The 12,654-nt window shown below is 46.9% G+C and overlaps 1 protein-coding gene across 2 annotated transcripts in view; it reads right to left on the bottom strand.

Moving 5' to 3' along the window:
* Alpk2 (alpha kinase 2) overlaps window positions 1-12,654 on the bottom strand; it is a 125,234-nt gene that overhangs the window by 12,451 nt on the left and 100,129 nt on the right. For both annotated transcript variants that reach the window (XM_085699796.2, XM_048419066.3), the window contains exons 10-12: window positions 11,268-11,542; window positions 9,655-9,743; window positions 3,888-4,105 (exon numbers count right to left, since the gene is read on the bottom strand). In XM_085699796.2, coding sequence (XP_085555922.2) covers window positions 3,888-4,105; window positions 9,655-9,743; window positions 11,268-11,542 — 582 coding nt within the window. The remainder of the gene's footprint in view (window positions 1-3,887; window positions 4,106-9,654; window positions 9,744-11,267; window positions 11,543-12,654) is intronic.

Genomic DNA, 12,654 nt, shown 5'->3' with positions numbered 1-12,654 from the left:
AGGACGATGGCAATGAAGAGACTTTTCCGAGTGGCAGACAGTAAATAAGCCCTGTTATGAAGCACTGTGCCAACACACTGAAGCGCACACATCATTTGCGGAGAGATGGAATATTCCATCACACTTGTTTACTGGTGCCTGGAAGCAAAACTAGCTGTGTGTGAAGCTCCAGGGGGCTCTTCTTCCGCAGACAGAATACATCTAATGCAAAATTAACTCCGAGGGTGACAGCTTGGGAAGAACAATTTACAGCCAGAATTGCAACAGAGCAAACAGCTGTCTGTTCAGAATGTGCGTGCGTGTGTGTGTGTGTGTGTGTGTGTGCGTGCGTGCGTGCGTGCGTGCGTGTGTGTGTGTGTGTGTGTGTGTGTGTGTGTGAAGTTCCCAGGAGGGGACAGACACACAGGAGTCCCACAGACCCTGGAGAAGATATTCACACATCAGAACCTTTTAGCATCCGGGGATACTTGAGAAGCCTGGAAAGTAAATTGACTGCAAATTTGTTAGTTTGACATCTTGGGCAAAACGTGCAATAGCCAGACTCTGAACATGTGGGTTGGGATCTTGGACTCCTCTACGATTATTAGCTGACTGGCACCAGTTAAACCCACTGCTCTTGCTCTCAGCTTTTTCATCTGTAAAATGGGAGCCTAATATATTCTATACAGGATTAGCATGGAGAATAAACAATAAGCACAGAAAAGTGAATGCATGCAACAGCTGGAAAAATCTAGCCACTCTGCTGGATCAGGGCTCACTGTCTAGTTTTGATAATGTGCAACACTTACATGGGTTGTGATCATTTCGCAAAGCTCCACAGAGGGTATGTGGGCATCTGTGTACTTCTCTGTACATTTTTGCAAATTCTGTCTGACTGTTGTCTGTCTCTTTGTGTCTTTGTTTCTCTCTGTCTCTCTGCGCTATGGGATAATGTTCTTGTACATTGTAAAGATCTGTCACACATATTGGTTTAAGAAAATGCTGATTGTTCAGTAACCAGGCAGAAAGTATAGGTGGGGCAACCAGATAGGAGAATTCTGGGAAGAGAAAAGGCAGAAACACAGTCGCAAGTCAGACGCAGAGGAAGCAAGATGAAAAGGCCTTACTGATAAAGGTACCAAGCCACACGGCTAAGCGTAGATAATTATGATGGATTAATTTAAGTTGTAAGAGCTAGTTAATAATAATCCTGAGCTAATTGGCCAAACAGCTCAGTTTAAGTATATATTATACTTAATATAAGCCTTTGTGTGCTTATATTTATATTATATAAACAGCTGCTGGACCAGGCGGGACAAACTTCTGTCTACATCTCTGCCTATCTCTGTGTATCTCTGTTTACCTGTCTCTGTCTGTCTGTCTCTGTGTATGTCTCTGTCTCTCTCTCCCATGATAGATGGTTTTAATGTCAATTTGCTATTAGAATCATCTGAGTGGAGACCCTTCACTGAAGAATTGGCCTAATTGCCTTAACTGTTGTGGAAAGATCTGCCAGGATCATAGGCCACACCTTCTGCTATCAGCTGACGTAAGGGGAGGCAGGAACAGGATCATCTGCCTTTATGCCCATTGGCCTTCCCTCTTGCAGCTAAATTGATTCATCCTGTTGCTGCTACTACGACTGCTTTCCTCCTTGAGAGACGTACCAGTGTTTCTAGGCTTTCTGAGTGGACTGAAGGCCAGCGGCCCTCCAGGAACTGTCCAGGGTTTTGGTAACAGAGAGGGAGTGCATGGGCACTGGGCCCTGTGGACCCAGCAACTGCTGTAGGTTGAATGCTGAGCACCCAGTGCCAAGCATTGAGGAAGCAGCAGGTTCTCAGGTCTCAGGTATGAGTGACTGTAACACAAGTTGATTTAATAAATTCTTTAATACGCACACACATATATGTACATATACATACACGTATACTTACCCTTTTGTTCTGTTCCTCTAGAGAACACTGACTAATATAAGACCTCTAGCCCCGGCTGACTTTGACTGGTTCTCCTGCCCCCACCTCCAAGCACTGGGATTACAGGTATGTGTCACCGTGCCTGGTTTATATTTTTATAAGTTCTTATGAGACTATTATTTCAGAATGAGGAGTTATTAAAAACTATTATTAAAAACATTTTATGACTCAGCAATGCTGTGATAAGCATCTTACCATCTCATTTAATCCTCAGAACACCTGTATATAGAAAATGCTAGAGTTTGGAGGGCGCCATCATTGGCCCAAAGGCTGCCAGCTAGGAAGTGGCAGTGTTGGGAGGGAAACCCTGGAGGCCACCACTACAGTTTCTGACTCTGGTACGAGACAATGCCTTAAAGTCATCAAACGACATGGTTCAGAACTTCTCAACAGTTCTTAGGATCCAGGGACACTTTGGCCTTGCCCCTTTGGGACAATCACCCCTCGGTTTATGGCAAGCAGGTCCACAAAAGCCCCTTTAAGAGACAAGTTCTGCCTACTCCCAATCTCTCTCTCTCTCTCTCTCTCTCTCTCTCTCTCTCTCTCTCTCTCTCTCTTTCTCTTCCTGCTGAAGCAAGCAGCACTCGGCCTCTCCTCCCTCTATCTCTCTGTCTCTGTCTCTGTCTCTCTGTCACTCCCTCCCCTCCCCTCTCCCCTCCCAATACCCCCTTCCCAAATGCACTCCACACTCAAGCACTCTGCATGGCGTATTCTGTCCCTCACCTGCCATAGGGCCCACCAAGGTCTCTCTTATGCTGTATCGTACAACAGTATTATTATGTGGAAATAAAAAAGGAACAAAGAAATATACAGACAGAAGCTGTGGACAGCTGACCATTGTCCTTTCTGCCTGGTTCCACCTGCGGATACCACTTTGCCTAAAAACTTAGTTTTGCCAATGCGGCAAAAGTGGAATACAGGGGACTCAAGGCCACCACTGTGAGCAACATTCAGCTGGAGCTAAAGGGAGTTGTGGGTGATCATTCCTGCTTCCCCATACCTTGGGCAGGGGATTCTGGGAAGTGTGCTCAATGCGGGCTTCCAGCAGAGCACAGTTGCCCACGGTAGTAACTGGGAGTTTGTCCATGTTCTCCTGACTGCCTGCACTTTCTCTGTCTTCTATTGCCATTTCCTGGGCTTCTTTCTCTATGAGCTATATGCACTCAAGACAGTAGCTCTCTGGTCTTCCCTCCACATCAGAGGGTGGGGACTGAAAATATTTGAAAAAACTGAATATATATTGAGCATGTACAAACCAATGTAACACACTCTCTTAGAGGACACTTACGTTGCATTAGGTGCTAGAAGTCATCTGGAGATGACTCAAAGTATACAGGAGAATATGTAGAGGTGTATAGAAACAATGCCATTTTATACAGGGGACATGAGCATCTAGAGAAGTGTGTATCCACAGAGGTCTTGAAGCCAACTCAAGACATACTTGTCTTCAGTCTGTTGCAGAAAGAACCCTAATTATGACATGTCCATTTCCTATAAGAAGCTGTATCCCTAAAAAAATTTTTATGCACCTGGAAAGCACACTGCAAATTCCACAGGAGAGCCCAAGATCTAAAGGTTATAAGGACACTTTCATTTATTGGGAAATAAATACTGCATCTCAACTCACTCATGGCAGTACATGTGGACCTCCACGTGTGCTGAATTTTGGAGTGTGACAATGAAGCTAGCCTCTACCTTTTATAGTAGAAGGCACTGCTGGTAGTCATTGATATGAATTTTATTACTTCATTTGGCCAATCATCTATTGCCAAGCTTCATTTCCAACTGGATGTGAATAACATCTTAGGGAGAAGATGCTTGTTGGTACCCAGTAGGCCTCTCCTCCTCTTTACTTCCCCTCCCTCCTCCCTCCTCCCCTTAGAAACACCGCAGAGCCCACAGCATCCTCAGAACTGGGTGGTCCAGTCTGCTCACCCTGCATGTCTGTGACCAGGAGACAGCCGCTGGTTTTCTGGTACACCCAGTGCTGGAAGGTGCAGCACTTCTGACCAGCCTCCGAGTCCCTTCGGAGGAAGTTGATTTCCTTCCCATCGCGGATGGAATACTTCACGAATTCTCCAATCAGCTCCTCTTCCACTGTGGCGTAAGGGATGTTGTTCTCGGGCCGATGGATGAGGAAAATAGGGATGATCCTGTCAGGGAGGAGGACATGGTTCTCAGATGGGAACACAAGTGCCTGGGTATTCCTGTCACCTGGAGCAGCAGGGCACACAGACAATCCGGGTTCCACTCCGTGTTTTATTTTATGTTTTTGCATTGCCTTCAATTATATTTAATGAACCAAAAGACTCATTTCTACTTTTGTGTCTAGAATTACTTTGAAACTTCTCTTCGTCATTATTTTTAATGCCATTTTGTTTGGTTTTGTTTGAGACCATTGTTTTACTACGCAGCCCTGGCTGATCTGGAACTTGCTATATTAAATAGGCTGGCCTGGAAACCACGGAGATTGGCTTGCCCCTACCTCCCACATGCTAGGATTAAACACATGAACCACTGCGTTCAGCTTTGACTTTGCCTTAATTTTTTAATTTATTTTATGCGTATGGATGTTTTACCTGCATACATGTACACTACATGTATGTATGGTACCCACAGAGGCCCGAAGAGGGTATCAGATCCCCAGTAAATAAATAATTAAGGCCTCACTAGGTAGCCAGGCTGGCCTCAAACTCATTAGGTAGCCCAGACTTGCCTAGAATTCTAGTTCCTTCTGTCTCAGCCTCCAGAGTGTTCAGATTATAGTCCTGAGCCACAATACCAGGCTTTATCATTTTATCTTAGTAATCCATTGGATTAATAACTACCACCCATCCACCCATCCATCCACCCATCTATCCACCCACCCATGTATACTGCATCCATCCATCCATCCACACATCCACCCACCCACCCACCCATTCGTCCATTCATCCACCCACCCATCCACCCACCAATCCATCCTTCCCTTACCTATTCATACTTCACTCAGTCAGCAAACACTCATTTTCAGTGACTTCCATGTGTTAACACTCTTCCAAACACTCTTTCACAAACACCAATAGAGAAAACAGAGGCCCTGGCTGTTAAGTTTCACACTCGGGGACAAATGGCTGAGGCGCCTGTTTGGCACACCAAAGCAGACCTGGTTCTATGCTAGGACCAGATTCTCCTAGCACCCCTCCTAGACCCTGTTACAGGGTCTGGTTGGCATATTCTGCCCCCTACCTGCCCCCAGGGGCTGGGCTGCCCTTCCCACAGAAGTTCTTCCCTATATAATCCAGACATCTTGGTTACCTGCCTTCTTTTGTTCCTTTGGCCTCCTGGCTGTGGCACCTGGTTCCACTCTCTCCTTTCCCCTCCCTCATCTCCCCGTATGGCCCAGCTGAGGGTCATGTTTCCTCTGGACCCTCCCTGATGTTTCCGTTTCTATCTACAATAAACGTTCTCCTCCACCGTACCCAGCAGCACTCAAGTCCTGTCCTTTTTATTTCTCTTTCCCATTCATCCACCCCCAACCATGAAACTTACATCTAAATGGAGGTAACAGGCAATGGTAAACTTCAGGATGTTAAATATCACGTGGAAGTCTGGTGTGGTACCGGGGAGATTGCACTGGGGCGGGGAAGGGGCTGTCGTTTTTACTCAGACTCAGAAGTCCTTGCTTATTAATAAAGGACATTTGAGTAGACCTGCAGAAAGCTGGGGGTAGCCATGGGGGTGTCTTAGGAGAGAACCTTCCAGGGGGAAGGAGGAGCAAACGAAAGGCTCTTAAGGCATTCTTTGCCAGCTTTATGGCGGCCCTTGTGTCTTGTTAAAGAAGTGTCTAGGAGCCCTCGGATGGGATGGGAGGGGGCATATTTGGAGCTGTGGCCCTGCTGCACATCCCTAAAAAAACAGCTTGGTCACCAAGCCTTTGTCTATCAAAGCTTTGTCACATTTGCAAGACTCCGGGGACCCTCTGAAGACTCCTTCTAGCCAATTATCCACCAAACAAAAGGATTCAAGGTTCGACTGGGTTCTTATTAATTCCTTAGCCTTTGGGGAACAAGAACAAAGTCTGGGCATTACTCACAATCTCAATTAGCTTGGTCTCTGCCCGGCTGGAGTTTTTGCATAGACAATGTGATGTCATTGATATTCATGAATTCGAAAGCAAAAACTGCGGGGAGTATGGAGTGTTTTGTCTTCGAGATCCCAAAAGTTCCCTAAAACAAAAACTGTGTTCGGGACCCATTTCTGGAAGTAAACATGGTGTGTGTGTGTGTGTGTGTGTGTGTGTGTGTGTGTGTGTGTGTATACGCATGTTTGGGGGAGTAGGTTGACTGTGGTCCAGTGCCTCCAGATCCCAGCAATATGGGCTTAACTGGAAGCTTAGCAGTGTGCAGGGCCAGCTCAGGGCACACACGTATGCATTCCTGATGTAGCAGTCTCCAGTTTAGGTCAGTGAGTACCTGGCCTAGACATCCTTCAGAGACTGCTCACTAGCTTCTGTATGCTATAATCACACATGCAGCCACAAATTCTCCTAGGGAACTGCAGGAGAAACAGTTTTTGATAGAAAAATGTCCTCATCTGTCTTTAGGGCTTCAGTCTGTTTGGTGAATACAGATGACATCAAACAAACTTCCACTCCCTACTTCAGCCCACCCTTCTAAGCCTCTAAACCCATCTTGATATCCATTATGTGTTCTTTTCCTTTAAAAGGGCCCCACGTGGTATAAGAGTTAAGCTGCACAAAACTTGGGTCTGCCCCTGCACTAGGATACTACGGCTTTGCTTCAATGATGGGCACTTAGAAACTGCTTTCGTGGGCTCAATGAGATGGCTCGCTGGGTAAGGCAGTTGCCACCAAGCCTGATGACCTGAGTTCAAACCCCAGGACCCTCACGGTCACAGGAGAGAACCCTTTCCTCCATGTTGTCCTCTGACCTCTGACCTCCACACATTTATTGTAGCATACATGCACACGTGTGAGCACGCACACACACACACATACACATACTTCATAAAAATGTAATAATAAAAATAATAACCACAAAAGCGTTGACTCCTCATCTGGGCCCTCAAGGTAACTAAATGCAGACTGAAAGCTTGGCAGCCCTGCCTTCATTTTGTGTCTGACTCCTTGCGTCGGGGCCAGAGTCCTGCCTGATTTTGCCTACACATGTTCAACACTTAAGGAGTGCCTGCCTACCTAACCTGTCTCATCACCAGGTCAAGGCTGAAGCCACAGAAATCAGCATCCTCCAAACACCTGGATTCCAAAAGCAGCAAAACCTCTCAAGACAGACCGCGCCCTAGATAGGTCAATGTCCTCTAGGACACAGTTACACCCTAGAGCAGCAGCAGGAACCAGGTCACATCCTCAGAGGTGACAGCAGTAACAACCCTGGCTCACCTTGCAGAAGCAAAGATAGAGGATTGTTTAATTATGCATGCACTTGGCCCTCTTCCCTGCTTAGCAATGCATGCTTCTAGTCTCCTGCCACAATTCTTCCTGTCTTTCTTTTTTTGAGACAGGGTTTCTCTGTGTGTAGCCCAGGCAATCCTGGAACTCACTCTATAGACTAGGCTGGCCCCTAACTCACAGAGGCCCACCCTGCCTTTACCTCCCTCCCGAGTGCAGGGTTTAAAGACATGTGCCCCCACAGCCTGGTTCTTCTTGCATTTCAGTCTATAACTCTTGTCAGCATCCCAAGGATGAACTTGGAGTCATGGGTCTCCTTTTTCATCCCTCTTCCCAATTCATGAATTCAATCTCCTTTCTCTGGTTTTCCCCATCACATCCGGGGGCAGGTGTCCAAACCTAGCCTGTTGGAGCTGCCAAAATGTGGGCTTTTGCCCTAAAAATTCTGCTACAGCTTCTAACTTTTCTCCCTTAAGGCAGAACTTAAGAGAACAGAGGCAGGAAAAAGAGGGAACAAGAAAGATACCGGGAAAGTTCCTACATTATGAAACTGAAGTCACCCCAACGCCCGGCTTCGTGTTTAACAGAAAAGCAGTTGTTTCTCTGCATCGCTGTTAATTTTGCTGAAGCTCTGACGAAGCTCCTCGTACTAGCCACGTGTGTCACATGCTTCCTGGCAGAAAGCAGAAGGTACGGAGCATCCTGCTACATCCTACCACCCAAGGGGAAGGGTTTCTGAGGAAGCAGGAGCATGCAAACAAGAACCGTTTTCTTCCTCCCCTTTTGTTTTCACTGATGTGTAAATGGCTGCTCTTCCTGTATCTCCCGTGTCCTGACATGGCCCTTTCTCTTTCCACTGAGCATGCAAATATGACCTTATCACATAAGCAGACAATAAACACAGGCTCCAGACTCTCAGGAATTTGCTGAGCCTCAAAATACTCAGGCAATGAGTGGATAAAGTATATACTTTCTGCCCAGAGGATTATGGGAAGTGGATTCTGCTCTAGTGTCCCTGGTCTTCCCTGTGGTGTAACCATAGCTTAGTAGTTGCGTTGTGGTAGTTTCTTGTTCTCTTGTATTTGTTTACTGTTAAGACAAGGCGGTGAAGGTGAAATCTACGTGTGGGGGTGTGTCCAATTTTCAATTTAACATGGTAGATATCACGGTATCAATTTAATGTGGCAGAATCCACTCTTCTATTCACGCATATATTTATTTAGTGGATAGCAGTGCTGGTGAGGTGGCCGAGCAGGTAAGGCCACTTGCTCTGTAAGCCTGGTGACCTGAGTTCAATCCCTGGAAATCACAGAAAGGTAGAAAGAGATAACCAACTCCACAGAGCTACCCTCTAACCTCCATGTGTGTGCCATGGCACATACGCTCTACTGTATATGCGCACACATGCACAATAATGATATAAACTTTTTAAAAATGTGTGTTTTGTTTTGTGTGTACAGGTGTTTTGCCTCCATGGATCTCTGCATCACAACCATGCAGTGCCTGTGGAAGCCAGAAGAGGGCACCAGATTCTCTGGAACTGGAGCAACAGACGGTCATGAGTCTCCACGATGTTGGGAATTTAATTTGGTCTCTGGAGGAGCACCAGGTGAACTTAAACCCTGAGCCATCTCCCTAGCAGCATAATAATTAAAAAAATTATTTAAGAATATTTATCAAGGGGCAGGAGAAGTGGCTCAGTGGTTCACAGTACTTCCTGTTCTTGCAGAGATCTCTAGCTTTGTTCCCAGTACCCACATGTAGTGCCTCACAAACACCTGTCCCTCCAGCTCCAGGACAATAGATCCCCTTCTCTGAATCCTGCATCTGCGCCCCCATGTGCACATCCCCACGCAAAGACACAAATTAGCACGTAATTTACATTTTAAAAATTAACTTATTTTTATTTGTATGGTATTTTGCCTGCAGGTCTGCCTGGTCAGCCTTTGCCTGCAGTTCTCACAGAGGCCATAAGAGGGCATCAGAACCCCTAGGACTGGAACAGTTACAAGACACCATGGGAACAGTTTGAACCCAGGTCCTCTGGAAGAGCAGCCAGCGTTCTTAACCATTTAGCCACCCTTCCAGCCCCACATAATTACATTTTTTTTAATTTAAAAATATAATCCTTACCAGGAATTCTCTTATACCTCTGGAGACCAAACAAGAACAGGGCAGCAGCCATGTGATCCCCCATGAAGTATAGAGTCAGAGAGACAAAAACAAACAAAACTGACTACCCACAGCAAGTCACAGGTAGTCAGTCACCCAAGCCAGGCTCAGCAGACTTACTCTGGCACCTCTCCGAAACCTTCCAGAGGCTGAGCTTCAGCGGCGTAGATCTTGGCATAGTATCTGGCAGTATTCTGAACGTAGCATTCCTGTATCCCCCAAAGACATTGTAAATACAGTTGGTTAGAAAATTCAGAATATTGCTCAGTAAGACGATTCCTGTTTCTGAGATTGGTCAGATAAACAGATTCCTAGGCCCATCATATCTAGTTGGCGTTATAGAAGCAACTTTTTTCTTTTCAGAGCTAGGGAACCATGACAGGATGTTGTGGATGTTAGGCAAGCATTCTCCCACTAAACTGTACTCCAGAAACAAAAATTACAATGTGGTGCCAGTTATAAAGGTGCTCTGAGACGTGACTTACCCAAGCCACGGTCAGATAATGGCCTCTCTATGTTTCTAGAACCAGCATGGAGGAAGGTTGTCCCTGATCTAAGGGGACTGGCTCTTTGGCATGATGTCAGACAATGGTTGGTAGAGGCGTTCCTGGTTTTCTCCAGGGTCCTCCCCAATTCCTCTTCAGAGGTGTGATTTGAATAGCCAATAGGGAACATTTGATAAGATTGATCCTTAGGAAAGCCACGTGGATTCTGCTTTCTGCCCTGTAAGGCCCGTGTGAGCAGGGTCAGGACTTTCCATGTGTGCTTGAGAGAAAGGGAGGAAGGGAAGGGGGGGAGGGGAAAGGAAGGGAAGAAGAGAAGGGTTGGTTTTGGGGTGAAGGCAACACAAGTAAGTGGGAACTCTGTCTCCTTGGAGCGCAGGGGCTGCCCTTGAGCACACGGCACCACACATTTCCATACCCGACAGCTCTATGGGTGGCCAGTGGTTGATGGTACATGGGAGCTTCGCCCAAGTCCTGTCTACTAATTCCATGGGTAACGATTTAAAGGGGCACATTGGGAAAAATCTAGACCTAACCCTAGCAACTTAGCTACTGCTGGTGTCAAAGCAAATGACAGGGGTCAAGGTGAACCACGGGGGTCAAGGTGAACCACGGGGGTCAAGGTGAACTGCTGGGATCAAGGCCAGCCACTGGGGGGGGCAAGGCTAAGCACAGGGGTCAAGGCACAGGTAGGAATAAGATGGTGTTCTTTGACCCTTCCTTCCCTTTCTCCTCTCATCCCAAAGCTCAGTTTTAGAGAGAGAACATTTAGCTAGACACGTCACTCAATATTTCCTTAGACTTTATAGGCAGACTTTGAACAAACGCAGGAAAGCAAGAAGAATCCTGACCCTTCGGACCATCCTCTTCCCCTTCCCCACCTCCCCCTCACAGTCTAATGCTGGTTTTATCTGTCCTCGGGGATCCCAGCAGCTACTGTCACTTAGAAACCTTCCTTCTATATCGCCCTTTGCCCAAGTGGATTTTTTTTTTTTTTTTGCCTTGGGGACCAACATGATCACCGCCCATTGGACCCCAGGTGACAAGAGGAAGTGTCCCTGAGCTGAGCCCAACTCCTTCTGAGAACCGAGAAGCCAATGTTGTCCCCCAAACATTCAGCCTTAATCCTCACCCTGAAGAAGCCAAAAGCCCGTATGGAGATACTCCTCTCATTTTCATCTCATGTTACACTTCATTCCCTCACCCAGAGAGCCACGCTTGTTCACTCACCTGGGCAGCGAGTTTGTAGTTCCTCTGCACAAGTTCATCATTGTTTCTGGTCCCATGGGCAACAGCGTTGTGCACCTTGAGCACGCATGCGTGGCCGGGCTGGAAGACCGGCATGAGGCCCTGCATCACCGTACTACGGAAAGCTTTGCGGTGCACCCCTTCCCCGAAGTGAAGCTGCTCCGTGGAGATCTGGCCACGCATATGGTCCCCGAAGTAGCTGTCATTGAAGACGTCCTCTTTGAAGATGAGCTGGCTGAATTCTATCTCTTCGCATCCTACAACACAGTACAGCTTTCAGTGGGCGGGGTCATCTCCAATCCTAATCCATGACGGAACTACTATCCCTTTATAAGGATAAAGACAACGGGGCGGAGGTGATACAGGTCTTTAATCCCAGCACTCGGGAGGCAGGGGCAGGCAGATCTCTGTGAGTTCGAGGCCAGCCTGATCTACAGAGCGAGTTCCAGGACAGGCTCCAAAGCTACACAGAGAAAGCCTGTCTCAAATATCCCCCCTCAAAAAGCAGATAGAGATAAAGGTGACCTGTAGAACCCAGAGGGACAGGTCATGCTTAATGCCTGACAGAGACAAAGTTAACAGGAGTGAGGAGAGAAATCATTGAAGGAGGAGAACAGGCTGAGGGCTGTGTACAAGGGAAGGTTGGTTGGAACAAAGTTGGGGAGTCCAGGAAAGACTTTTGTATATCTGTAAAACAAAAGCAGAGACATGCAGAGTAACCAAAAGCAAGACTAAACGATGGTGAAACAGAAGAGGAAAAAGCACCATTGAGGAGATCCAGCAGCACTTGTCTCTCAGCCCTTCCTTCCTTCTTCCTTCCTTCCTTCCTCCCCCACTCCTTGACAGTTATGCTCTGTAGCCCAGGCTGATGTGGAATTCACAATTCGTCTGCCTCAGACTCCTAAGTACTCCTGTTAGTCTGTAATATCACAGTGTTGGCTAGACCGTTTCTAAATCGTGATTCTAGGGATTTTGTTGCTATTTTGTTTTGTTGCCTCTTGAGACTGTCTCATATGACCAGGCTGACTTTAAACTCACTATCTAGCTGAGGCAAGACACACACACACACACACACACACACACGCACGCACGCACGCGCACACACAGACGCGCACACACGCACATATGCACACACACACACACGCACACATGCACATGCACACATACACACGTATGCACACACACATATACCAGAGCCAGGGTCACAGATACAACTATCCCACCCAGCAGTCTCCGTCTCTGGCTTTCTGTGTACTATACACTAGAATATCTTGATTTTCTCCAATGCCTTGTTTTCCAGAGGTCTCAGTTATTTTCTTTGCTTTAAATGCCACGCAGCACATCTTCCAGATGCTCACCCAATACAACC

This window comes from Myodes glareolus, chromosome 13, assembly GCF_982192425.1.
Source record: "Myodes glareolus chromosome 13, mMyoGla1.1, whole genome shotgun sequence".
NCBI classification, from domain to species: domain Eukaryota; kingdom Metazoa; phylum Chordata; class Mammalia; order Rodentia; family Cricetidae; genus Myodes; species Myodes glareolus.
This window is presented reverse-complemented; position numbering and strand designations above follow the sequence as displayed.